The following is a 25898-nucleotide window of genomic DNA, read 5'->3' as shown; positions in this document are numbered from 1 at the left end:
AGCGAGTGTTGACAGACAGGACCGACTGCTGTGATGATCTCTCGCACTGCAGGAATAGAAATAGCGAGTTTGCTTTACTTTATCAAGACCAGACATTCAGCACTTTCCCAAACCATTATTCTTCTTCCCTTTGCCTCTCACCTGTAGAGCTGCTTCCTCTTGTCCTTGCTGAGTGGGCCCAGCTGGTCCTGGTCTAGTGACAGCCAGGCGAGGAAGCTGAAGGCCGAGCCGGGCCAGCGCTGCACTGTCGGAACCACAATGCCCGCCATGCTGGGTGACAGGTCAAAATACTGCATGGCGCTTTCCAGGCCCTGCTTCCGCACCATGGCCAGGAGGGCTCTCAGGGCGGGGCCCACATAGGGGTGAGCTTGAGTGGACTCTGGAGGCCTGAGGAGGCGAAGGAGTCCCAGGAGTTCCCTGGCGCCCAAGGACTGGGAGCCCAGCGAGCCCACCAGCCCCAACAGGCTCTCGGCGCACGCCCGGTGTAGCTGCTGGTCGCGCTCCAGGCCCGCCAGCGCTCGCAGGACCATGGCGGCGTTGACGCAGGTGGCGCGGGTCTGGCGGTTGAGGCAGCTGAGGCGCCGGAGCCAGTCGGCCGTGAAGAGCTGCCGCTCTGACGAGTCCAGCTCCGGGAGCCACTGCGCCAGGAGCAGCAAGGGCTCCACGTTGCTGATGCCCAGGAGCCCCACTGAGGTGTGCTCACCCTCCACCGCCTGCACACAGAAACGTGCGTAAACACCAGTGCCATAACCACGGACAAGAGGCCGCAAAAAAAGACGATCCGCCCCTCACCATGTTCATCAGCTCCTTGAGGAGGAGCCGCGATGGCTGGCCGAGTGAGGTGAGCACTTCATACAGGTGAATGTAGCCGATCCTCTCCTTGAACACCTCCTAAGGAGGGTGGCGGGGAAAACATTATAAATGAAAACACAATTACAAAGCTTCCTTGGCGCAGAACAATAACCTCACTTGTGTGCCTCCGTCACCTTTGCAGCCGGTGATTTGTGCATCACTGTCGTCAGGGCTTTGATGGTCGCTACGGCGAGGGAGTCTAGCCGCCCTTGAAACACCTGTGGGGGGGATCAGATGCGTCAGTCCAGACGGCCACGTCTCTGGCGCTTTTAGCGGACAGAGTGTGTAGAAAACAGATGATTGGACAATGGACACAAGTCAAATCTCCTCTTATTCCAGATGAATGTTTCAGCACGTTTATAAGGTGACAAGCGTGCATACAATTTAAAGCCACATTCACATATATATAAGGTTTGCAATGCTAAAATGATAATGATAAACGTATTTAAGGAGCTGAATACAACATGCATCACACAGAGGAATAAAAGAGAGACTTAAGTAGATGCCTTTTGGTTTGATTCAATTAGTTTGTGTAAGAATGTGAGTAAAATCATCGATGATGTTGAGACACCCGTTTGTCACTGAGGTGCTGTACTTCATGTTTTAGTGAAAAGTATTGTCTTTCTGCTCCAGGTAAAAAAGAAGAAACAATTCTTTTAATAGCATGATGATCTGACTGGAGCAGGAAGCCCTCGGGTCTTGGACAAAACAAAAACACAGACCTCCACAAACACACACACACACACACACACACACACACACACGCACACACACACACAGAGAAGTGCCTCGCTCTTTTTTCCTCGCACAGATTCACGAAAAATCAAAAGAAGCATGCAACCCATAAAAACACGAGCCAAACAATGACAAGCACATCTCCGTCCAGCTCTGTCCAAGCTCATGTCCGAGCTCATGTCCAACATGTTCCGTTAGAATAAACATGCAGCTCGTAGGCTGCTTGGTCCTAAAGAGTCTTGGACCAGCTGGAGAGGGACTGTGGCAAATTAAAAAATATCAATCACCTCGAAACACTCTGAACTGGGAGAACACACCAGGCCAACATGATAGCATTCCAGCGAAACCCATAGTATACCGGAGAAAACCAGGACAATGTGGAGGGGGAGGGATATTAAAATAAATGAAAATGACATAGTGGTGACAAGTGGTTCCACTCCACAGCAAGACAGCTCAACGGATGATTCTGGTTTTAACATTTGAGTTTCAGTGTTTTAATACGTCTGCATTACTTTGACGTCTCGCTGCTGTAAACAAACTATGAAGCCGCTCTGACCTCCTGAGCCGGAGTTCTACATGTCGGCCGCGATCGCAGCCAACGCTTGATGTTTAACAAAACCCCGGCAAGCAGACTGAAGCATCAGCCGCCGCATCGGGTTGCAGCTGCAGCAACAAAAGGTTAGTTGCCAGTTCGTCCACCTGTATTCACATTATCCAGATCAATGGAGGGATTATACCCTCTAAAAAAGGTGACTCTGTGTGTAGCAACACAAAGTACAAGCAGCAGAATGGAAGCTGGTGTACTCTGAGGGGAACAAGTTACCTTTCTGTTGAGATGATTGAGTGAAAGAGCCCTGACTGATAGTCGACACTGCACCATTCAAACGGGCCTTAAACGTATCAGAAAGCTGCTGTAGGTGACAGCTTCATGTATTGGAGCTTTCAGCAAAACAAACAGGGCCCACGGAGCAATAGTTAGTAAAATTGTTATGACCTGCTTGACGGACCAGAGAGGTGGGGATTATAGCATCATGAGAATTGTGAGATCGGAAGCTGGCGGAGGGGAAACAGTGTTCAGTCCTTTTGCTAAGCTAACTGGCTTCATATGTACAAATGTTGAGCTGTTCCTTTAAGAAAGAAGTCCATACACTTGTCTACTTGTCCCCAGAGCAACACTGTGTTGACAACCAGACCTTCTAACCTGAACACAACTTAAAAATTAGTTTTGTGCAACTGGTCTCTGGGTTTTGTGGCTTTTCTAAGCCACAAACACAAGAGACTGTTTCAACAAGAAAAGCAGTATGAATGTGAAAACCCCCAAACATGGTGGTGTAGCAGTCTGTTGAATAAATGATGCTCACACAACCGGTAGCCTCCCAGCACCCTGGCAGTCTAGTGACTCAGTGTAGTTTTCTGTGAGGCCCTGATCCAATTACTAATAACCGTCTGGCAAAGAGCGGCGGGAGCGTCGTGCTGTGGAGGGCCCACGTGGCTCTGGGGTGAAGGGGTGGGACTTGGCAGCAGGTGAGAATAAGTGGGAGGGTAGGTGGATGATTGCGGAGGGTGGTTGGGGGAGGTGGAGAGGTGGGGATTTCTCGGCGGTACCTGAGTGTCCCTCTCTCCTGTCAGTAACCTGTTGTTGGTTATATCTTTCTGGTCCTTGTCTGCCGCCGTGCACCTCGCGTTAACCAGCTGACACACAACAACAACAACAACAACAACAACAACAGGCAACGTGTCAACACAGCATGTGGGGAGGTTGATAGAAAGAGAAAATGGAAGACACAGGGGAGGAGGATGGTGCAGAGGAAGGGAGGGGGAGAAGATGTTGTCAGTGGAGGAGAGGGCGAGAGGTTAAAAGCCGTGACCCCCTTCAGCGGCGGGGTCACCGCGTGGAGGCGTGTTGGTGATCCAGCCTTGCTGTGGGAGGTAAACATGCAATGTGGACAAAATGCTCTTAAAACCAGACCTGGAACTTAATGAACCCAGATTACATGTTAAATCCTTGGGGCCATATTCACAAAACACCCTAAGGCTCCAAAGCGGCCGAGTTAGGAGGTAATTAACTCGTAAAAAAAGGAGCGAGTCTGTCCAAACTTTAGGATACGTGGGTGTAACTCACAAAGCATTTTAGTACTGAAGGTCTGAGAGAAGTTAGAGACAATACACTCCAGCTACAAGTGTGTTTCATGCGTTAAATCCCATCCATCCATCTTCCACTAATGAATACTGATTCCCTGACCAGTCCACCGGTCATTGTTGTCATATTGAGTAAGTTCATTAAAAAATAACATGTCATGCATAGCAGCGAGGTCAACAGTGACCCTCCTCTCATCTCTTTGAATCTCTCAAAAGGGGAAACTCCATTTCGAAGGACTCCTTGTGTTAAGATCCTTTGTGAATAAGAACGCAGAACGCTATCCATGTAAAATAATCTTGGAGAGTTTCGGTATTGGAAAGTAACTTTTGAAGCATTGGTCCTCGACTTGAATACATCTCAAAATGTCTACATTTATTTTTTCCCACATCGACATGTTTCTTTTTTGCAGAGTAAGATTTCACATATAAAATGTGATTTAAGAAATACAATATAATGCATTGTTACTAAGAAAACTACCCAACTAAACTTCACCTAAACAAGCTGCGGCAATAAAATGCTGCTGACATGCGATAGTAATAATAATCAAGTAATAGAATATATATAATGATAATAAAACATACAGGAGCCATTCTGCAAAATATGCATCTTTGATTTTGCTACTTTAGATTGTGCTGAAACTACTTCTGTACTTTTACTTAATTGTACGCATTTGTAAATTTTGACATTGTTACTGTGAAGGATCTGAGTACTGTGAAAGATGAATATTTTAGACTTGATAATGTCGTTAACATTTACAAAACCTCTACAAGAAAAACGACTGCAGTGGGGAAAACATGTCATACTTGTACGATATCACAACCTCAAACAGTCTTGTCGTGTCATGATGGTGCAACTAATAACTTGGCTCCGAGTGATCAAAGCCCAGATCCAGCCGCTCAGAACTGAGTTGTGTCCTCGGGTTATATTTAGATCGAAATACTTGCTGTTACCTTACTGTTCTGCAGCAGCCGCGTCAGATGCTCGAAACAGTTACTATTGAGGAAGATGGCTTGTAGCACCGGCCTGTCTGAACACAGGAACATGTCCCTGATGGTGTCTGGGAGACAGCAGGAGACGGACGGCAGACAAAGGGAGAGAAAGAGAGACACAGAGAAAAGCAAAAGACAGAAATAAAACAAGAAGGTGGAATAAGTCACATGAACTTAACTCAAAATAGTGTATTCAATATCACAAAAATGTTGCCATTAAAGGCCGTACCTAGCATGTTTACTTGCAGCGCCACAAACCGGCTCTCCCAGTGTCGGCCCAGTGTCGGCACTCTGCTTTTGGCTTGCTGCAGCTGCTGCTGCTGCTGCTGCTGTTGTTGTTGCTGCTGCTGCTGCTGCTGTTGTTGCTGCTGCTGTTGTTGCTGTTGTTGTTGTTGCTGCTGTTGTTGTTGCTGCTGCTGTTGTTGTTGTTGGGAAGCAACAACGGCCGCCGGGTCCGAATTGAGCAGCTTGAAGTAGTTTTCCAGCACAGAGGCAATTTCCACTTGCCGCTGGTCAGAGCTCGAGGCCAGGAGGCGCTGCACCACCTCCCGCAGGCAGCTCAGGTTCAGCAGCGCCTTGCGGTCGGGCGCCTCGCTGTCCCAGTCCTCGCCCTCGTCCGAGGAGCAGCTCCCCATGGAGCAGTCGGCCAGCACCCGCATCAACACCTCCATGGTGGCTGGAGAGATGGCAAGCAGAGCGTTCCTCTGCCAGAGGGGGAGGAAGAGATGAAGCAGAGAGAAAAGTCAAAAGGTAGTTACACTAGACTTTATTTTTTACGATTTACTTATTTGGCATATTTCCCAGGGGACATTTTGACCGTTGATAATTGAATTTGCCGGACAACTATAGGTGACACCGACAAAAAGCCACAGACCCAGCGCTCTGTGTTAACTAACAGAAACATCCCACCATAGATTGGGAACTTCTCATGCTAAATGTTTTACTTCCTGCCTCAATGTCACGTGGCTCAAGAAGCCTGTGCGCAGGGGTCATTTGAATAAATGTATATGTAGGTGTCGCTCCAAACACATCTATCAGCAAGAGGAAGTGAGGAATCATCTGTGACCTGCTAGTTAAAACATGCGGCACCCTCCAGGTCATCCGGAGGCGTACCTGATCACCAGCTACGATGGCTCCAAACAGGTGCAGCAAGCAGCATTTCAGACTCTCCTTCAGGTGCTCGCTCTCCTGGAAGCACTCTGTAACAAAAGACAGGACACATACACGCACACAAACATACAAACACACAAACACACACAGTCCATTAGTTTGATCTGTAAGCGTGATGTCTGCTTTGCAATTACAACGAAACCACAAAACAAAACCGTAGCTCAGAGCAAACTGCTGAAGTTCCTGCATTTTTGTCTATAACCAAAACACTGTCGAGTGTACACACAGACACACCATTATCTTTTCGTACACACAAAAAAAACATGCACGAAAGCTAAATTAAATCTGCAAACCAGATAAGATAGGTTAGCAAACACACAAAGCACAATCGCACATTTGACATGAGGCAATCGTGCCGGTAACCTCTGGGCCATGGTGGTCCCCCGTCATCCATTAACTCATCTGTCAACACGTCCGACTGGGGAGGAAAGATGTGACATCTCGGCTCCGTGATGTCTGTTTCCTTTATCCCAGTCATGCTACAACGTTCTACTATCACTTTATCATTTATCCTATATCCAATTGAGCTTAACATATAAATGGAAACAGTCTTCCTACAGTACTCCAACAAATTTGTATTTGATGCACATAACACACACACACGTTAGGACTCAGGTGTTATCTTTGGTACAAAACCACAGCAGCCACGCAAGGAGAGAAAGGGAGTATTTGTTCAAAATGGCCGCCAGCGGAGCTGAAGTGGCTCGACAGACACCGCTCGCTATCGGCTCATCTCAGCGCCTGGCGAACGGGACGCGAGCACAAAGAGGGGATTCAACTGGACCCAGAGAGGAAAGAAGAGGAGGCGCTTGAGGGAAAGAATGACAGCAGGAGTGCACTTAGGGAAAAAAGATGGTGGAGGAGAGGAGAGGAGGAAACTTTTATGATAGGAGATTGCTTCCTCATCCACGCCCAAAGAGGCCATTGAAGCAGGTGATTCAAAGTGAGGACCATACAGAGCAAGCATTGTAATATTGCTAAAGTGTTTTGCAAATAAGCCACGCAAAATGAGTATGCCTTAATCCAACTGTAAAATATATGACTTACGGTAAAAAAAAGGAACAAACTCCACAGTGAGCGAAGCTGCCTTGTACTTCTGTCTGCTCCTCTCGACTGTACCCCTCTGCTCCCTGCAGGGGGGAACAAACAAAACAGATACACGGGATGAGAAACACTTCCTACTGCTGGTGCACGTCAGCGTCACGGTTGTTACGGTATCGTGAAGCAATGCCGAGCTAGCTGTGGGACGGCGTTACCCGCAGGTTCGATGCCTCCAATTGCGGTACGGGTCATAGAGGCTCTCGCAGAACGCCAGCGCGTGACGGACGAACTCCTCCGCCTGGCTCTGGTCTGCCATCTCCTTCTCTTTGGTCTTGCTCTTCAGCTACAACACCCCACACACACACACACACCTTAGTCACACCTGCTACTACAACGTCTCATTTAGAGCATCGAACAGAATGTTACTTTCACGTGGGGCACACACCTGCTGAATATAGAGTGTTGTCATTGTGATGATGTGATTGATGTAAGAGCAAGTGCCAATCTCCTCCACGTTGGACAGGTTCCTATCAGAAACAAACCATCGTAACTCATCGGTGGCTTCAGAGTACCGTCTATTCCATGAAGATAGCAACGCACAACAGCACAACACAATCTATGCAAAGCTCAGGATTCATACGTCACAATCTCTCCTTGTCCTGCTGCAAAGTAGCTAAACTGTTTTTGTGAGTGTTTATGGTCGAGACCTGCAGATGATGATGAGGAACTTGAGCAGCAGCAGAGCCAGGTTCTGCTGCTCGGGCTCCAGGCCGTCGGAGGCCTTCTGGACGCACTGCAGCAGCTGGTGGCGCAAAACCTGCAGGATGTTGTCGGGGAGGAGCGTCAACACCGGGGGAACCTCCTCTGGCCTGCAGACACAGAGCCCAGAAGAGGCAGGTTAGTCTCCATTAGATAAGAAAGCACAAGGGAGGGGGTTAATGTCAAGATTGGTGCAGACGTAGCTTTTTCTTATCACGGAGGTGTCGCTGCAGCGGGAAGCTTGAAGGAGCAGATCATGTTCTGCGTTCACTCAATCACACACACCTAGAGCGTTAAGACATTTTTTTCCTTGGGAAAAAATGCTTGTGTGCTGCACTGCATATATGACTCATATATGACACACACACACACACACACACACACACACACACACACACACACACACACACACACACACACACACAAGGCAGCTGCAGAGGAAGGGAAGGAAAGAAGGAGAGGAGGTGGGGGAAGGGGTCAGAGAAAAAGGAGGAGAGGATGGAAGATTTTGAGTCAAGAGAGGAGAAAGAAATGACGAAAAAGACAAGATGAAAAGCTCCACACACCATATTCCTCCACTCTCTCTGCACACGGCCCTCCATCCATGATAAAAATGTGACATGGTGCACCGACAAACTTTGCCTAATTCTGCACGCTCCGAAAAACCGAATTCGGGCTTTCGGTTGTGCGGTCGGGCGCCGGTGGCCTCGCCTTACACCATGCACGTGTACACCGTTCACGTGTCGACACCAATCGGAGCAGAGGCTGCAGCTGTGGGCCGCGCCACACGAAAGCATCTGGTGGCTATTTTGGGTGCCACGGAGAGATGGTAGTGAACGCACTCGCGTTGACCTGCTGCAGGAAACTGCATCGGCGTTTTGTTAAATGCAATCAGGAGATCAGAGTAATCCGGGTATGTGATGTATTATAAACAGTTATTCCTCACCAGGAGGTGTCATATGTGGGGTTTTGTTTATATTTCCAGTTAGTAGAAGAGAATAAGCAGAAGAGGAACTGGGTATTTTACCATCACCCGTGGTAGTTACAACTACAAGAAGCATTACCTGTTGAAATATGTTAGTGACATGAAAAACCACTGAGAAACCCACAGTTTGCCGCGCGTTACCTCGACGGCGGCTTTTCAAAGTCCACGTCCAGGCATCGCTCGTAGGAGCTGATGAAAATCTCCAGCCATAACTTCAAGTAGTCCGGATCCCTCTGAGAAATGTAACGACAGAAAGAAAGAAGGGGTGATGGAAGAGGGGGAGGGAGAGAGAGGGGGAGGGGGAGGAGATAATATAGTTAGTGGCCTTTGCTAACAAAAGCTGTCATGGTTAAAATACATAAATGACCGGCAGCTGACAGGCCCTGTCTGCAAAATGATGTGTGTGTGTGTCTCGTCTGTAATTTTTACTCCTAGACAACAATTGGCAGCAAACTGTTTCTCTTATCGACGCACCCTTTAAATGCAATGTTTTTTTATGGCTTCGAGGACTTAATAATTTTTTCTTTGTTTGACAACAAAGGGATACAAGTTTCTGATTGTGTGCAGCAACAGTAAACGAACAAGTAAGGACAAGATGCAGTGTATACTGAGCACCATGTTTAAAAAGAGGCTGCTACCGAAGCGTGACAAACGCGTGACAGCAGGAATGTCTCAGGTGCGTCTCTTATCTTATCTTCTCTCGGGGCGTGGAGGCTGAAACGTGCACCTGTCGGAGCGAGAAACGAGTTTGGCTGCATTCTGCAGCCGGCTCACCGGCAATTCATAAACAAAGCAGGAACAAAGCCCAGAGAGGGACGGGATGGCAACATGGGCTCAGCTTGCTAGGTCACGGCACAGTTCCTGGTGTATAAATGTCCTCAACCCAGAGGAACAAACACAGGACACTAAACACATGGGACCACGCAGCAAAACTGCTTAAATAGCAAGAGCTCAGAGTCCAAAAAGTCCCACACCGTTGCTTCCTACTTCTGGGAGATTAGGCTCTTTCATACCTCAATAAAAAATGCAAATGGTGTAGCGCGCCGTCGGTTTTTATGACCATCATTAATGTCATGACTGTCGGTTAACGCAAAATAACAGCTGCTAATAATCTACCACACACTTTTGAAGGCTTGCCAGTAAATACATATTTACCGTTTTGTGGCGGAAAGCAACACGTACGCTTGCAACTATTTATCAGATGAGTCGTATTACGTCATCAGAATAAGGAAGAAGCTGTAAAATGCTACAACCCCGTAATAAGTACGGCGTGTTCTTTAGCCAATGCAGGCGGGTGCCTCATAGCATACGCCACAGGCTTGCAGGGTGGAGGGCCCGATACAGTTTGGAAGGCATTATTAATTCATCACTCGCTCACAACACCCCAGCAGCAGATCCTGTCATAAAGACTTTGAGCCGTCTGGAAGGGTGAGGGTGAGCCAATCTGGGTCAAGGAGGGCTGAAGTGGTGATCGGGGCAGATTAACACCCGGCGGCATGTTGTGCATTTGGTGCTACAGTTTGCTTGTTTCACTTTCTGGGGAACACGAATGTCGTGTTCACAGAAATCCACGCAACATGGCGGAACAGACGTCAACAGAACGACTGACGTTGCAATCCCTTTGAATGAGCCGCGTGGGTTTCAAAAGCGCCGTCACGCGGCGCAGGCGACTTTGAAACTGAAAATCAAATTTCTATTGGGCTGTCCCAGGAGACAAAGACACAGATGGAGCATGAGACCACAATGCAACATTGCGCTGGTGTTATTATGGAGTTATTGCGTGGCTCATTTGTGATCGGACGGTTAATGTGTTTCTTCATTTCCTGCAATGAAGACATCACCACCGGATGAGGCAGAAACAGTGCGCACCTGAAAATCTCCCATGATGACATTGTTCAGAGAAACAGGACACGTGAACGTTCCCCAAGAGTTTCATACAATTGCCCATGAAGCTATGGCTTTAATAAGGAATAATTTGCAGATTAGAGCTTGAAAGTGGAGAGAGAGAAGAACAAAAACACACGCACAACTGGAAAAAAATGGGATTTTCTCAGGGTAGCGGTGCCATCTGGCTAGAGAGAGGGAGAGGGGCCTGAAAGGCTGACTGCTTCTGTCTGCGTGTCACAGTGTGGAATCAGCCAGAGCGAAGCAGGAAGCCAGCTCTCTGCAAAGCCTATGAAGTCATCAGAACAATCCTGCGTCGCTGGCCTGTGCGTGTGTGCGTGTGTGTGTGAGAGCGGCATGTGAAATCTGAAATCAGCCACGTGTGAATAATATGTTCTGTTGAGAGAGCATGTCGCCTGTGTGCTTCTTTCTTTCCTCTGCATGAATCCCTGTCTACAGAGAGAAAACCTCATTTATTTCGGCCTGCTGCTGAAAGCTGTCCTTTAAACTCCAGCAATAAACACTGTATTGTCTTTATGTCCACGGTACCACCAGATAATTAGATGATGATTTATGGTAGCAGCTTCACTCTCAAGTGAGCTCGCTAGTAGCAGTGACTGAATGACTGTGTGCGTGCGCGTCTGTGTGTGGTGTGTGTCTGAAAGAATGTCCTCTTTTAGGCAGCAGCTCTGGGAGCACAGATGCCCATTGAGGGTTTTAGACTGTGGCAGTCAGGGACACACCCTGCTCTGCATGGCTCTGTTTATCCATGGCCTTCATCGCTGGCCTGACACACACACACACACACACATAATGATCTACACGTACAGGCAGGAATCCTAACTTCCTAACTCAACAACAGTCACCTTGTCCCGATTCTTAACAACCAACTAGGCAAACAATTCCCATGAGAAGATCACATGTCTCTTCCTATGTATGTATGTATGTATATATATATATATATATATATATATATATATATATATATATATATATATATATATATATATATATATATATATATATATATATATATATATATATATATACACACACACACACACATACATAATCATATTAGGCCCTCTGCCAAGCCCCTATATCACATTCCCACTGATCTGTTTAAGCTGACCTCTGGAAAGCTAACAAGGTCAACGAATGAATGCGCTTCATTCTGGAAGAAAAAAACGAGATCCCCGTTGACATGAGAATGAAACAAGAGATGTGTGTGTACCTGCGACAGTGGAGCAGACTCCGCTTTGTGACATCATACACTTCCAGCTAATAACACGCCCCCTGCGTCGGATACGTCACAGAGACTGACGATAACAGAAAGGTCGAACTCGTACTGAACAGGTGGAGAAATCATGTAATGTTCTACAGAGCAGACGAACATCATCTTAATTAAATAGCTTCGCAAATGTTTTAAGAGCAAGGCAATGCACTCATGTTTGTCAGTAACTAGATCACTTGATGGATTGATCTATTATCAGGATGCTGTTATGCGAGTGCTCCACCCTGTCCAGACAGGCGGCTGCCGGCTCAGTTTGGGCTGGCTGAGAGTGACCTGGTTCGGTGGAAGTGGCATGGAGTCACTGAAAACCGCAAAGTTTAAAAAAGGAAACAAAAAACGGTGCCCTCCCCGATGTGGCCGCTCTGCATCTGCACTCCATCACAGCCCATCAGTCAGCGGCGACTCCCCCGGTCCGTGACGTCACTGCCAAAGGGTGTATTTTAAGCGGCTGGTGGGAGGGGTGGAAACCACATGTCTGATGATGCACTGTGTCAGTGACATCAGTGTTATTCCAGAGATATTCATAGCGCAGACATAGAAAGAAAAAAAAGGAGAGAAAAAAGAGAAGCGAGAAAGTAGCACAGAATGCAGTAAGCGCCGGCGAGAAAGAAAGCTTCCCCGAGGGAACAAACTTTGCATGCCAGCACATAAACCAAAGCCGGAGTGTGTGGGCTTGTGTTAACTGTGTGAGGCATTGTGTGCATGCATGTGTGTGCATGCATGCGTGTGTGACAACAGAGATTAAACCGTAACCAGCAAACAGGCAGCAAAGCCGGGGGAAAAGACTTGAGTAATCTACTTGAGCAAATATGTGAAACCGCGGCACTTTCTTCTCCTCCTCCGTCCGTCTCCAATTCTCTCTCTCTCTCTCTCTCTCTCTCTCTCTCTCTCTCTCTCTCTCTCTCTCTCTCTCTCTCTCTCTCTCTCTCTCTCTCTCTCTCTCTCTCTCTCTCTCTCTCTCTCTCTCTCTCTCTCTCTCTCTCTCTCTCTCTCTCTCTCTCTCTCTCTCTCTCTCTCTCTCTCTCTCTCTCTCTCTCTCTCTCTAAGACAGGATGGCGGTTCTGTGAATCTTTCCCAGAAATCCCTGGTTTAGTGTTTAGACAATTAGAAGGGAGTGAGGATCTCTGATCTAGAATTAAGATACCGGACTCCGCTTTAAAACCACTGAAGGGTAAAGCGATGCCCCTGGCCGTTGAGGCATGTCCCCCTGTGGCTGGGAATTAAAAACTTTTTTTTGCAGCAGACAAAGGCTTTAAGAGAGTAACTGGCGGCATTCAGGAGGCTGCTAAGCTCTAAACTTTCTCTGACGAGGCCTTTCTGGGTAAAATACTGCGGCATAACGCTCCAGCGGCAACCAGCGGTTCTGTGCGCTCGGAGCCAACTCTCTGGCACAGACCAATGGCGGGCAGCTCAGAGGATCGCTGGTTACGCAACGGCCGTCAGCTGTGACCCGTCGGCCCTCGACAACTCTGAGAAGCAAGCTGTAGTGAGCATCTACTGCAGATTAATAACCGTTTTCATTAATATATAATAACTCTGATTGCTTCAGGCATCTACTAATACACAGAATCCTCTATTCTGTAGGGAATCTGTGGTTTTTATGAATTTTTTTTCACGCTGGAACGAATGAGTGATGCTTTTGACTCTTTGTGGAGAAACAAATGAGCGTGCATTTGAAAGCTCAGGCAGCTAGTAGGTAGATCTCCACGCCTGAAAATAGTCTCTAAAGAATGCACCGTTTAATCTTGTTTGAAAAAATATTCTAACTCCATCACTCCTCAACAGTGACGGAATGCCACAGCTGCTCACCCAACATCATCATGTGAACAGCTGCCACAGTTGGCTCTGAAATCAGTTACATGTCATCTATCCAAAGTCGAAGAACATTTAATGACAGCATCACATCTGGTTCAATAAGAAACCCCCCGGAAAAAAACACTCCTTCCTCTTTCAGCACCGGGTACCGGGGGATGAATAATAACACACCGAGATAAGAAAAGGCAGCCGATGCTTCTCCGAATGTGACCCTCGGCTGCTAGTACCATGGAAGCTTCTCCGGTCAACAATACACTTCGGATAGAGCCGTCCTCGGAGAGAACAGTGCCAGTGTTAACCTCTGACACTGAGGGCAGCGTGACGTCTCCACTGGTTTGTCAATCATTACACGGACAGATGGCGAGAACACTTTTCCAGTCATCGAACTGAATTATATCATGGACTTTAAATAGCTACTCCTTGTACTCTTTCATGCTTAAATAGCCCTCACAGAGCACATCTTATGGTAGCATTTGGACTGAAGATGCCAAATAACTGGTAATCATTCAATAATGCATAGGAGTATGACTATGGAGGTCGAGGCTGAGGTTTGTTGTGAAACAGTTAACCCATCAGGGGTCCCCTACACCAGCATTCCTCATCTGATTAAGGTCACATGACTGCAGGTTCCACTCGCAGACAGCATCTCCTAGCAACCCTAACATACATACGTGCACATATATATAGTGCAGAGACACCCCGCCGGCCAAACCTGACATTTCAGCTGCTGGGGGAGAAAGGCAAGCCGCTACACATATAGCTTGAAATGCTTCTGTCCCTCGAGGCGTCTCCTTCGCCTCATGCAGAGAGCAATATTGGCCCCTGTGGACCATTGGCTCATGGCCAGGATGAAATGAAACAATCCCCTCCTCGCAGTGTAATGCTTAATCAATGCAAATACACACTCCTGCTCCAACAAATGCAATGTGTATGCTCGTAGCAAATTGATGGCATTTTCACAAGGGACTGCGACGAGTGTGTGCGGCGGAAGCAGCAGTTCGTTCTGTTTTGAACCCCAAACGCCCACGCCGCTGGCATTAGATATTCCATTTGTGTCAGCGTTCAAGCTTCTATACTTTGCTTCCCAGGGTGAGGATTATTCAATGTCATATCCTAAACTTGCAAGAAGAAGAAAAAAACACAGCTTTGCTTTTATGGGACACTTCAGAGAGGGCTGTGGCAGCGCGTGCGTGTGTGTGTGTGTGTGTGTGTGTGTGTGTGTGTGTGTGTGTGTGTGTTGTGAGGGATTACAGTGGGAAAGTTAAGTGTGTGACTGCAGCCAGGCTCACATGAGGAGCAGCTCAGGCGGGCTGTTTTGATTGGACAGCGGGACGCGCGTGCTTTATCGCCAAGTGAATTAAATCTAGCCAACAGCTGACTCAAGGGGTGCCGTCTCTGCCGAGTGTCATTTTAAAAACAAAAGCAGAACGCTCCGAGCATTGCAGTGGTGTCCATCACATTACAAGACCATCCCTGACGCGTCGGCCTAAGAAGACCTCCACGTGTTGGATATGTTTTTAGAGTTATTTCTAGGTTTTATTTATTCAGCACCAATGTGATGACGGTTCCCGTCTCACCACAGCTGCAGAGAAACTGGTGCTAATACCTGACATACAGTTATAGTAGCTCTCTGTGAATTAATTACCCGTTCATGGGACTAATTTGTCCCCGACCATTAAACATTCATGATCTGCAGGAAATTTCATAAGTGTGGGTTTGACTGGAGTGCTTTAGAGTCGTATAATGTTTTATATGCCGTTTCAGAAGGCTTTTCCATCCTAAAAAGTGAAACGCAGGGTATAAAAAGATGCTAAACGTTGCCACAAAATAATGGCAATCAGTGACTTTGGTTTAAAAAAAAAAAAAACATCTGCCAGCACAAGCTTTGAAATCCCACATTGATTTTACTTTACCAGTGACCAGTCTGCCACTGCAAATAGGCTGAATCTATTATGTAACACAACACTTCCAAAAGAGAAATGTCATGAATGGATGACCTCTTTGCCAAGGAGGAAATGCCATCACACTGTCCATTACTTCACCTAATGACATTTCCTCCTCCCCGGCTGCCACAGGAGACTAAAACAGACACTGTGTGTGCGTGTGCAGGAATACACCCTACCTTGGTGCAGTAGAGCATCCAGACCTCGTACAGTCTCTCCTTGGATGCCATGGTGGTGCCTTGGACCCTCAGGCTGTGGAGTCCACCGAGGTCACTTCCCTGCCTGCCTCATGGTGTTCAGTCACGAGCCAAACCCCTGCTGCTGGCCTTCAGCGCTCAGCATCATGCCTGCTGTCCGACTGCTGTCCAACTCTGGCGAGGTGTAAAAAAAAACTCCTTCCAGACGTGTTCAAAGTGGACGGCAGGCGTTTATTCCACGGCAGGGGAGCTGTGCGGTCCCCAGACGGGTCTTTGGAGAAGTCGGGCCCGTACTACTTCGTTCGGGTATTCCCGGCGGGGTTTGCGCTATCAACGACAACAACACAGGCAATTAGTTATCATGGAGGCGGATGTTTTGTCCGCCTGGCAGTAGCGTCCGCTTGCTAGCGGCGGCGAAACACTTCCAGTACCGCGGGTCCGCTGTGCACTTTGAGCAACGGTGGTTTAAACTACACGGTTTAATTAATAATGTCCGTTTCTGTCGCGCGCTATTAGCTAGTTAAAAGCAGAGTTGCTCGTGCTGCAACGGCTGTACAATGCCCTCGGTTATCCTCGGTAAACATTAACTTAATGTTTCGGTCGACCTTACCTGACCAAGCTAACGTTAGCTCAAAGCTAGCTGTCAAAAAAGCCTATTTCTATTATTTATTTATTTGTCTCCCGTTCTCCTCCTCCTCATGTGACAGTAAACGCCTCGTCCTCCCGAACCCCGCTCGGTTACACACGTTTCATTCCAGGAAAATAATATGAGTATGAATGTCTGATAACGTGTATTAAACCCGTAAAGACGTCTCACCTGTGTGACGAAAGGACCAACTGTCACTGACGCCGTCTCCAGAGTTGTTGTAAATGCGTCAAGTTGCAGACACTGACACCGCGCATTAACCGACAGCGACTTCCGGTCAGAGTGCGTTTTGATTTATTTCAAAATAAGAGTCGCAAGATTTCAGTTGTATTATCCCTAAACTGATATTTTGTTACACATTTATATACTGAAGTGATTAATTTAGTTTAATGTTTGGTATCTTACTTTCTAATTGAGTCAGACTCAGGTAAATTCTTCAATACGGTATATTTAATGGTAAATTGTATTATTAGTCACACAAGGGTGTGGTACAATTAAGCTGGCTTCCACAGGAAAAGAATATGCATACTAGCCTATTTCTCGTGCTACTAGTTTAATAAAGTTAGAATATGCCTTATGGCTGCTGGTGGTGTATAACGTTGTTATAAATGGTCTAGTTAACCATACTTTAAAAGTAATTCTTATGTGAAAAAACGGAACGTTTAATTTGGTAGTGGAACCGGATACATAATACACTGCAGCAACTGGCACAGAAAAAACTACCAACCAAGTGAACATATTAGGCATTAAACTGCAGTTTCAATACAGAATACGTCTTTCTTTTTATAGCGGATTCATTTTGTTATGATAAAAAATAAAGAAGCACGGAATACGTGCCGTGCAATATTTATCATAACATTCTGTGTGTTTGCGACTGTATATCCACTTTACGTTGTCGATGTGGAGCTACGTGGTTGCTAAGCGCGGGGCTCAGGTTGCAGCGGCGCTCCATCGGTTTGTTATGATGTTGTATTGCCACCTAGTGGAGCAGTAGTGGACTGCTGTTTATTACAAGCATTATGGAGACGTTAAATGTGACGGAAAAAATGGGTTAAGACACAACAATATTGTAAGAATGAGTTACTGTAGCATTCATGAATTCAGGTACACTTCATATAGATGTATTTTTATTACATTTAAATTACTGTACAATAATATGATCAAACTTGCAAAAGTAGCACTGCCTTTTTAATAATAATAAAAAAGACGAATGGCCTTTTACAGTAGGTCAATAAGAAAAAAAAACAAGTGGATATAGTACAGAGAGGAACTATCAAATGAGGAAATTATAAAACAAAAGGTTGAATGTTTTCCCCTTTTTTTAAAGAGAAGTTAATAGACTGGTTGGGAAATACATGTTGGCCATTTCTGAATGTAAAAAAACAACAATAACATGTTCCAATAAAATAACATGTCTTACCTCTCAGAAACATACACAAAAGCACTTCAAGGAGGATGAGGTCTGGAACAACTGGAAAAAGAATCGGACACGGCAGAGGGACGTGGACTTAATATCTCAAAAATAATTATAAATGATGAATTAACACAAATGTTCTTTTCTAACTCATTTTTATTGAATTAGGTGCCATTGACCAGGCACTGGACTTCAGGTACTTCACGAGGTTCCTATCCACATGCGTCTTTAGTCTTCTTAGTCTTCCCCTCTATTTTATTGTTTTATTTCTTTTAATTTCACATTTTTTTATTCTGTGGCGTAAAGCTCTGTGGGCTGCATCTTTAGACATTAAAAGGTCTAAAACATGAATAATACAATGTATTATTGTGTTGTTATTACATGCCTGTAGAAACATATGCACATGCCTCTGCATCCCAGTTTCTTTTGAATTACCACAGAGTATATTCAGGGTTCTCCTAACCAGGAGGACTCATAATAATAACGAGTCCATTTGTGTGAAACTGACGTTAGATTACCGCACTTATGTTCATATTTAAAATATAAAAATGTCCTTTTAGGAAGAATTGTCGAAAAAAAAAACATACTTGTACACATACAACTTTTCTATTGACAGAAAACTATAAAGAAAACATTCAAGGCTTAACAGGAAGTTTAGAAATATTTTTTTTTATATAATACATATCATTTATAATTATGTGTATATATATATATACTATATAAGGCTCATACAGCTACCATGTTTTATACGTACTGTAGATCACAGTTCTCATATCAGTACACTTAATCACAGTTACAGATGGATCACCATATTCAGAATGCAGGTTTCATGAACACACAAAGGCATTGTTGGAGAGGTCACAGTGGAAATATTCTCTTGGGACGACTCGCTGGCGATAATTCCTCTACGGATTCTACGGATTGTTTCTAACTCCCACATGGGACACTAGCTTTAGTCTAGAGCCAAGTTTATCTTATTATTCCTATGTTTTTTAAATGACAATACATATGGTCAAACACTGCGCGCACATATGTTCAAACACACAGCAAAAACATTTACATTTTGGATTGTGGCAAGTTTTCTATACATGTTGGCAAGAAAGCCTCAATTTAAGCAAATTAACTTAACTTCTGATGGGATTAAAATAGAGATATATAATATATTAATATTCTAATAATTCAATAATTATGTGTAATATGTTGCCGTGGACTCAGACTTGTTACAACAACTTCCCTGATTTTAAAGCCAATATGTGTTTGTATTTTGGCAAATTGGCACTACTAAAAGTATGCCGAATGAGCTCAGAGTCGCTGGATATAGATGAATATATATGCGCATGTGTGGTAAATATCTCATGTACCTCAGTATGAACTATTCACAGTCTGAATACATTAAAACACCGTCAAAGGAAAAACACACCCCCGCTTAGTCACCTGCGCTTCAGGGGTTATTTTTGTCAGTACCTGTTAGGATTTAACTCTCTGATGTATTCAGATTAAGTTAACGAGGTCCTCCATGTTGTAAAAAAAACATGTGTTTATCATTTATCTCAGAAGGAAGTGTGTGATTATAAATCAATGCATTGTTCTTTTGTGGTGTGTGACTTGTTGACGGTCCATTGTTATCATCGTCATCATGGATCGCTCATATATAATCCAGAGCAGCATCTTTGATCGAGCACGTTCACAGTCTCGCCCCCATCTCACGACTCTGTATTTATGCATCAGACAAACCGATAAAAAAAAAAAAAAAAAAAAAACAACAGCTACGAAACCACTTTTAAAAAAGGCTCAGAGAGTCGGGTTAATAATACAAAATAAAAGCACAGTAGAATTTGGCCTCATTGCTTTGCTTTGATTGTCTTTGGGTTTGGCTTGCTAGTCAGGATTTGGAGGTCGTGGGATCAGGAGAAGTCCCACGCCGCCTCGGCGGAGGCCGACACCGGAGCGTGGCAGGACGGGGCCGGGGGGCTGGACACTGGAGCCTCCGCTGGGCTGGTGAGGGGCACTGCTGGGTACATGAGGCTGAGGAAGGTGTCTCTGGTGTGCCTCTTCACCTGTCACAGAACGCCACCAACTCTGATTTAACACGGTTAAAGTTATACTGATCACATGCATTATCTTCATGTGCTCTGCTGTTTCATGTGTGGACAGAGCCGAGAACTAAGAGGCCAATGAACCCACCTGCTTGAAGAAAGCATGGGTCAGCAGAGTAGATGCTGACGGCCTATGGAAGAAAGGAAAGAAAAGAATAAACACTTATGCATTACAGTCATGAGTAGTTGACAATGAGGTCGACTGGTCCTCCACCGCACTGACCTGCGGTCGGGCTGCTGCTGCAGACACAGCTGGACCAGGTTGTGCAGGGTGACAGAGTGGTTTTTAGGGGCGGGGCTCTGAGGTCGGTCGGTGGGAGGAGCCGTGGCGCTGTGCGTCATGCTGCCGGTGGCCACGCTCTCCCCGATGCCGGAGTCCACGCCGGACCGCGACACCTTCAGCGCCCCCAGCTCGCCCAGCGGGAAGGGAGCCACGTCCAGCAGGCTGCAGTGGGAGCCGCGCAGCTTCTGAAGCAGCATCTGGACGGGGAGGGGGGGCAAGAAACACATCATTATACATACATATACAGATATATAATAATGTGGTTCTTCTAGTGACATAGGAATAAGAGTAAGTTTCCATTACCTGAGTGGGGGCCATTTCCTGGAAAGGCACCCTGCCGCTGACCAGCTCACAGGCCACGATACCTAGACTGTAGATATCTGACTTCACTCCGTAGCCGTGCAGGTCCTACTGAGGACAACACCGTGGTGAGAGGCGAGACATAAAAAACATTCGGAATAAAAGGCACCGACACCGGCGCATTGCTTCTAGATCTGGGGAGTCCTGACCTGTCGCAGTAGTTCGGGGCTGAGCCAGGGCAGCAGGGCGGGGCTGTGGTGGGGCATGTCGAACACCGCCCTCATCCTCTTCCCCTCGCGCATCATGCTGTAAACACTGTGGAGCCCCGAGAGGTAGACGCGGCCCTCCCCAGACAGCAGGATATGACTGGCCTTCACCCCCCTGGCGGGAGAGGAACATGTGGACAGACATTAAGCATTTTAAACACTTCTCCACCTTGGTAATACAGATGTTGCCGCTAACGTCGACCCCTCGCCCACCGACCGGTGAACGTAGCCCATCCTGTGCAGGTATTCCAATGCTTTCAGAGCGCCGTACAGCAGGTACGCTATTAGGGATTCACTCATTCCATCTGGGAAATATGTTCGGAGTAAGCTGTCTGCAGAGCCTGCAGGCAAGAGAGGGAGAGAGAAGGATATCTGAGCTGGTAATTCTCATGGAAAGCAGTGATTTATCTGAATTTAGAGACAGCGGGAATGCATTTCAGCCCCGAGAAGGATCTTATCGAAATAAATGCAACCATGAAGAATGCCAAAACCAATAAAGAGCTATTGTCCATCCTTGTGCACAGCACTGCATTTCATAATCACAAAATTTTAAGGATTTTATGGGCAAAACAAAACGCAAAAAAAGTGAATGGCGACGTAGCAGTGGCTGACCGTAGGCCATGAGGGGCGTGAGGACCCAAAGCTGGCAGCAGGAGCCGAAAACCAGGCGAGAGGTCAGCAGATTGGGGTGACGGAACCGCCTGGACAGCACGACCTCGCTCTGGGGTTTGAGACAGAATCAGACGTCAACACACCTGGGTGGAAAGCAGCTATTATGCCGACAGCGTGCCTCAAAAAAAAATAAAAAAAAGGGTTTTAAAAGCTCTAAAGGGAAGAACCACATGTACTCCGCCAAAAAGGTCCTTCAAATAAATCAGCACCGGCTCACCATGAGCTGCAGCAGCTCCTCCTCGGTGCACTCGTCTAGGTTGGTTTGCTTGACGGCCACCGGCTGGCCCGTCGGGACGTGGCGCGCCATGTTCACCTGGCTCATGTTGTTGAAGCCCCTCCCTGTGACACAGAGAATTGACTTCAAGTGAAAATCGTCCTTCCCCCGGGAGAGGGATCTAGTTGCCTGACTGAAGCGCATGTGGTGTTCTCACCCAGCTCGGACAGCAGCTGGTAGTGGGCCGGTTCAGCAGACAGCCCCGTGATGTCATCGCCACCTGCCGGCCCCTGCAGCGTGTATTCAGAACTGTCACAGCTCTGCGGGAAGGGACATATATTATGCATTTAATAAGATTATGCATTTTTATATATACACATGTTGAGAGCGTTGCAAAAGGGGCTCAAACACGGACGCACGTGCGGCCGCTTTAAATGTGCTTCCATGACCTTCATCAACCAAAGACTACTTTGTGGTGAGGTAATGTGTGGCTGCCAGAGGGTGGCACTGTGACGCTGTGCAGAGCATAAAGGAGTTGGGAGGGGATGCAGCTTTGTTGCAAACACACATCAGATGAGTGTGTTTACTGTGCCAGCATTGTGTCTGTATTATCAGGAAGTTCTGCGTTAGGAATGATTTACGTAGCGATAGAAAGATATATTTTGAAAAAACAGGCAAAGTCTCTGGTGAAAATCAAATCAATAATGTGGATTATTGGTGATGCTTTTTTTTTTTTTTTTTTAAAAAGGGGCAATCCGCATCTTCTATGGCTTCAAGTCTGAGCAAAACAACCCCTGGTGATGTCATGGTGATGTCATCAGAGTTGCCATAACCTTGGCTCCTCACTTTGTTACAAAACGCCAGTGTTGTAAACTGGCAGTATAAAAGACGTAGGCATAAAGGATCTCATGAAAAATATAATCAATATCTGTCGCTCCAATTTTGTCTGCTCATTTGTTTTTGTGTGAGAATATTAAATTGATGGAGCACCCCTTTACATGCTACCAACAGCTTTAACATCTGCAATGTGATTCCAGTAGTTACGGTCCTAAACAACTTATCGACGGGTTAATCAGCCCCGGATAGATGGATGAATGAACAGTGGTGATATGTGGAAGAGCATCAGGGTGTTGCTCGTCTCCGTGCTGACAGTCTTGGCTACTGACCAGGAAATGGTGGCTGATGTCCTCATATTGCTCCACTATGTCCAGGGGCTGGACTTGAGTGTGGGAGATGCAGGAACAGTCCTAGTGAAGGACAAGGAGCACAGGTGAGACATGCCCTACAGACAACGGAATGGGTGGAGAGGTAAAAACATGGGAGCTTGGGGAGAGGAGGGTGATACACTGGGCAGGGACAGGGCATTTTATCAGAAGTGGTGATAGCACAATAACAGGCAACAATAAGAGGCAGCCGAGTGACTGATGCGTCCCCGCAGAGCTGCATACTTAAAGTAGATGCCCATTAGATGTGAGCAATGCAAAGCAGCATCTCATACACCCCCAATCTATGCCATGCATGTCAGTGCAGACGCATCAGAGTTTCCAGACAAGCCATCTAAATAATATTTGACCTCTTACGTCCCTCAGAAAATCCACATTTGACACACACATGTTGGTGCATCACCACCAGAGGGACTGATTGACTTTGCTTCATCCCACCAGACTGCACATCTCGCTCGATGACAGCTCAACCATTAGGCACGTAATGAAAGAAATAAAAAAAACAGCGGGGTATTCTTACCAAGAAAGACATGGAGTCCTTTCGGCGACGGTAAAACCACAGGCTATGGTATTCATCCGCGAAGGAGGGAGACAAGGGGGGAGGATGAAGCGCAGCGGTAACAAGAGACGAGCGTTGATCCCCCACCACAACACACAGACACACTCTCTCTCTCTCTCTCTCTCTCTCTCTCTCACACACACACACACACACACACACACGCACTAGACTAGAAAGCAGCCGGCGTCCGTCCGACCCCAGCCAGCCATCAATCCAGCCATCCGCGTGCGGCTCACCTGGCTGCGTCAGGTGATCTGGAGATCTAGGTTAAGCAAATTATATGAAGTTAACCAGCAAACACCCACACCTGGCTGAGTCCGATAATGAACCCCGGGAAAACTGTTTGCCCCACACTCCAGATGAGAAGCCGACATTAAACGCGTCCAGCCTCGTTTGTTATGTACTCAATTTGGGTTAATTAATATCCAACATTACTGTACAAGTATTAGACTAAATTCCACTTCAAGGTTAAGATTAACTGCAGCCATTTTAGTTTAACCAGAACGCGACTGTTATTCAAACCGACGGCTAATGTCAGCTAGCTAACATGTAGGCTGTGTATTGAATGTATTCAAGCTAACAAAAAAAAAACAAATAGCTCGTGTATTTACTGTAACGCTATTGACTTTGTGTAGAGTAACGTTCCCCTGTGTTGAAAAGAAGTCGCTTACCGTCTCCTCTCGGCTGCAACTCGAGCGCCTCGACGTAAACAAGTTAAAAATACAAAAGAGAGGCTGATATCCTACGCGATGTTTAGTCTAAAAACTCGATAGTCTTTCATTGTTTAGTTAGGGGAAATTATAAAGTATAGAGTTTTACAGTCAATACCGAACCGCGCGACATCCCAACGCGAAATTGTGTATTTTCTTCTCTCTTTTTTTTTTTGACAGGACTTTTAATTTGACACAGATCCTTGGCGCAGGTTAAAAACGTCACCGAGTTTACTGTCGCGCGTCGATGACGCACCTCGTAGTCAGCTCCCTCCCTTAAGGTCTCGGTGAAGAAAAGTGAGCGGAAAGATCCATGTGACACAACATCTGGTTTTAAAAGTAAGATGTCCGTCTTTCAAAATAAGATGTCGACCAATCGTGTACCTGCATGATGGAATTTAGATTACATGAATTATATTCACATTAAGTAAAACATGTGACCTTCAACTAGTGAGTTAAAGAGAAAATACAACAAAATTGTGCATGAAGTGTATTTATTCTTTGATTTGAGAGTTAATGAAAGATAATTAATGTAATTCAATCTGACTGACTGACCACATCCAAACAAAAATAAAATATCTTCACATTACCAATTCAGATATAAGTAGTAAGTAACTGAACAGACGTTTTACCTTTCAAATAGATAATTTCTAACATGTTTAGGCGGTATCACGATAATTTTCTCAATAATTCTAAGCAATGACTAATTAACATGTGTTCAAGATGTATCAGACTCTACCTATATAAAAATTCAAACATTTTTACTGTACTAAGTGAGAGTTTATCAAAAATAAAAGTCCTGTTCAAAAAGCTTATTTCGGCATATTTGAGGTGCTATGTCCAAAAAGCTTATTTTTAGCATATTTGAGGTGCCATAAACATACTTTTCTCAATAATTCCCAAAGATGACTGATGCATATGTCTACAGATATATTGAAAATCAAACAATTTTACTTTACCAATTAGGAGATATTTCAAAGTAAAGGTCCTACATTTTTTGCGATAAACGAGTAATTTTTTAATGTGTGAGGCTCTCTAAATATACTTTTCTCAAGAGTTCCAGGGAATGACTGATGCAGATGTGCTCAGGACGTCTCGGACTTCCACTAAACTTGCAATCAATACATTTTACTGTACCAATTGGTCATGCATCTAATACTCTTGTCATGCTGCTTTAATGGGCCACTATATGAATACCGCATAGCCCTTGAACTGATTGACTATTGGGTAGGTGTTTAAAACCATCCACAGTTGCTTTTATTTATTTTTTCAGAAATCAGAATCAGAAACCGTTTATTTGCCAGGAATCTTTACACAAATGAGGAATTTTTCTAGGCGGAGGGGGCATGCATTAGACATGAGACGTTAGACGAGACAAACATCAATCAACAGTCAACGACAACAACAGTGCAGTGGGTATTAAATTATAGTATAAGATAAAGTATAAGATAAAGTGCTCAGACAAACAGATAATGTTAATGTAAGTGTATGTTAAAGTGACGTGTGTTTAGGTTAAAGTGTATGTTAAGTGACATGAGTGTTTAAATAGGAAGTGTGCAGGCGAGTGCTCGGTAAGACGAAAGAAAAGAAAGAAAAATAGTCCTGGGGGTGACAGAGTCAGTCAGTGGGGGCCCCGGGCCCCGTTGATGAGCCCGACTGCCGACAGGAAAAATCTGTTAGTGTGGCGTGAGGTCTTGGTCCTGATGGACCT

At 45.8% G+C, this 25898-nt stretch overlaps 2 protein-coding genes across 2 annotated transcripts in view; both read right to left on the bottom strand.

Annotated features, from left to right (window-relative positions):
- nbeal1 (neurobeachin-like 1) overlaps positions 1-15837 on the bottom strand; it is a gene marked incomplete at its 5' end in the record, with an annotated part of 33447 nt that extends 17610 nt beyond the window's left edge. The window contains 13 exons of the mRNA XM_079236969.1: positions 142-713; positions 793-891; positions 987-1070; positions 3193-3279; positions 4678-4784; positions 4946-5420; positions 5830-5915; positions 6934-7016; positions 7143-7270; positions 7373-7454; positions 7635-7796; positions 8813-8904; positions 15787-15837. Of these exons, the coding sequence (XP_079093095.1) occupies positions 142-713; positions 793-891; positions 987-1070; positions 3193-3279; positions 4678-4784; positions 4946-5420; positions 5830-5915; positions 6934-7016; positions 7143-7270; positions 7373-7454; positions 7635-7796; positions 8813-8904; positions 15787-15837 (2108 nt within the window). The remainder of the gene's footprint in view (positions 1-141; positions 714-792; positions 892-986; positions 1071-3192; positions 3280-4677; positions 4785-4945; positions 5421-5829; positions 5916-6933; positions 7017-7142; positions 7271-7372; positions 7455-7634; positions 7797-8812; positions 8905-15786) is intronic.
- A 3895-nt stretch (positions 15838-19732) lies between these two features.
- Positions 19733-23512, bottom strand: stradb (STE20 related adaptor beta). Its single transcript, XM_079236929.1, has 11 exons — positions 23439-23512; positions 22862-22942; positions 21913-22015; positions 21699-21820; positions 21422-21530; positions 21027-21150; positions 20753-20924; positions 20547-20651; positions 20184-20440; positions 20049-20091; positions 19733-19921 (listed from the first exon to the last, which is right to left on the bottom strand). The coding sequence occupies exons 1-11, from the start codon at positions 23448-23450 to the stop codon at positions 19769-19771; spliced, it is 1281 nt and encodes a 426-aa protein (XP_079093055.1). The 5' UTR covers positions 23451-23512; the 3' UTR covers positions 19733-19768.
- Positions 23513-25898: the final 2386 nt, after the last annotated feature.

Source organism: Taurulus bubalis, assembly GCF_910589615.1.
Source record: "Taurulus bubalis genome assembly, chromosome: 21".
NCBI lineage: Eukaryota > Metazoa > Chordata > Actinopteri > Perciformes > Cottidae > Taurulus > Taurulus bubalis.
Note: the sequence above shows the minus strand (reverse complement) of the source record. Positions and strands in the feature narration are given on the sequence as shown.

Coding starts and splice junctions, on each gene's coding strand:
- stradb (XM_079236929.1), bottom strand. Junction 22,016..22,861: donor ACATCAGCCACCATTTCCTG/GTCAGTAGCCAA, acceptor CCCTTCCCGCAG/AGCTGTGACAGTTCTGAATA. Junction 20,652..20,752: donor GCCCCGAACTACTGCGACAG/GTCAGGACTCCC, acceptor TGTCCTCAGTAG/GACCTGCACGGCTACGGAGT.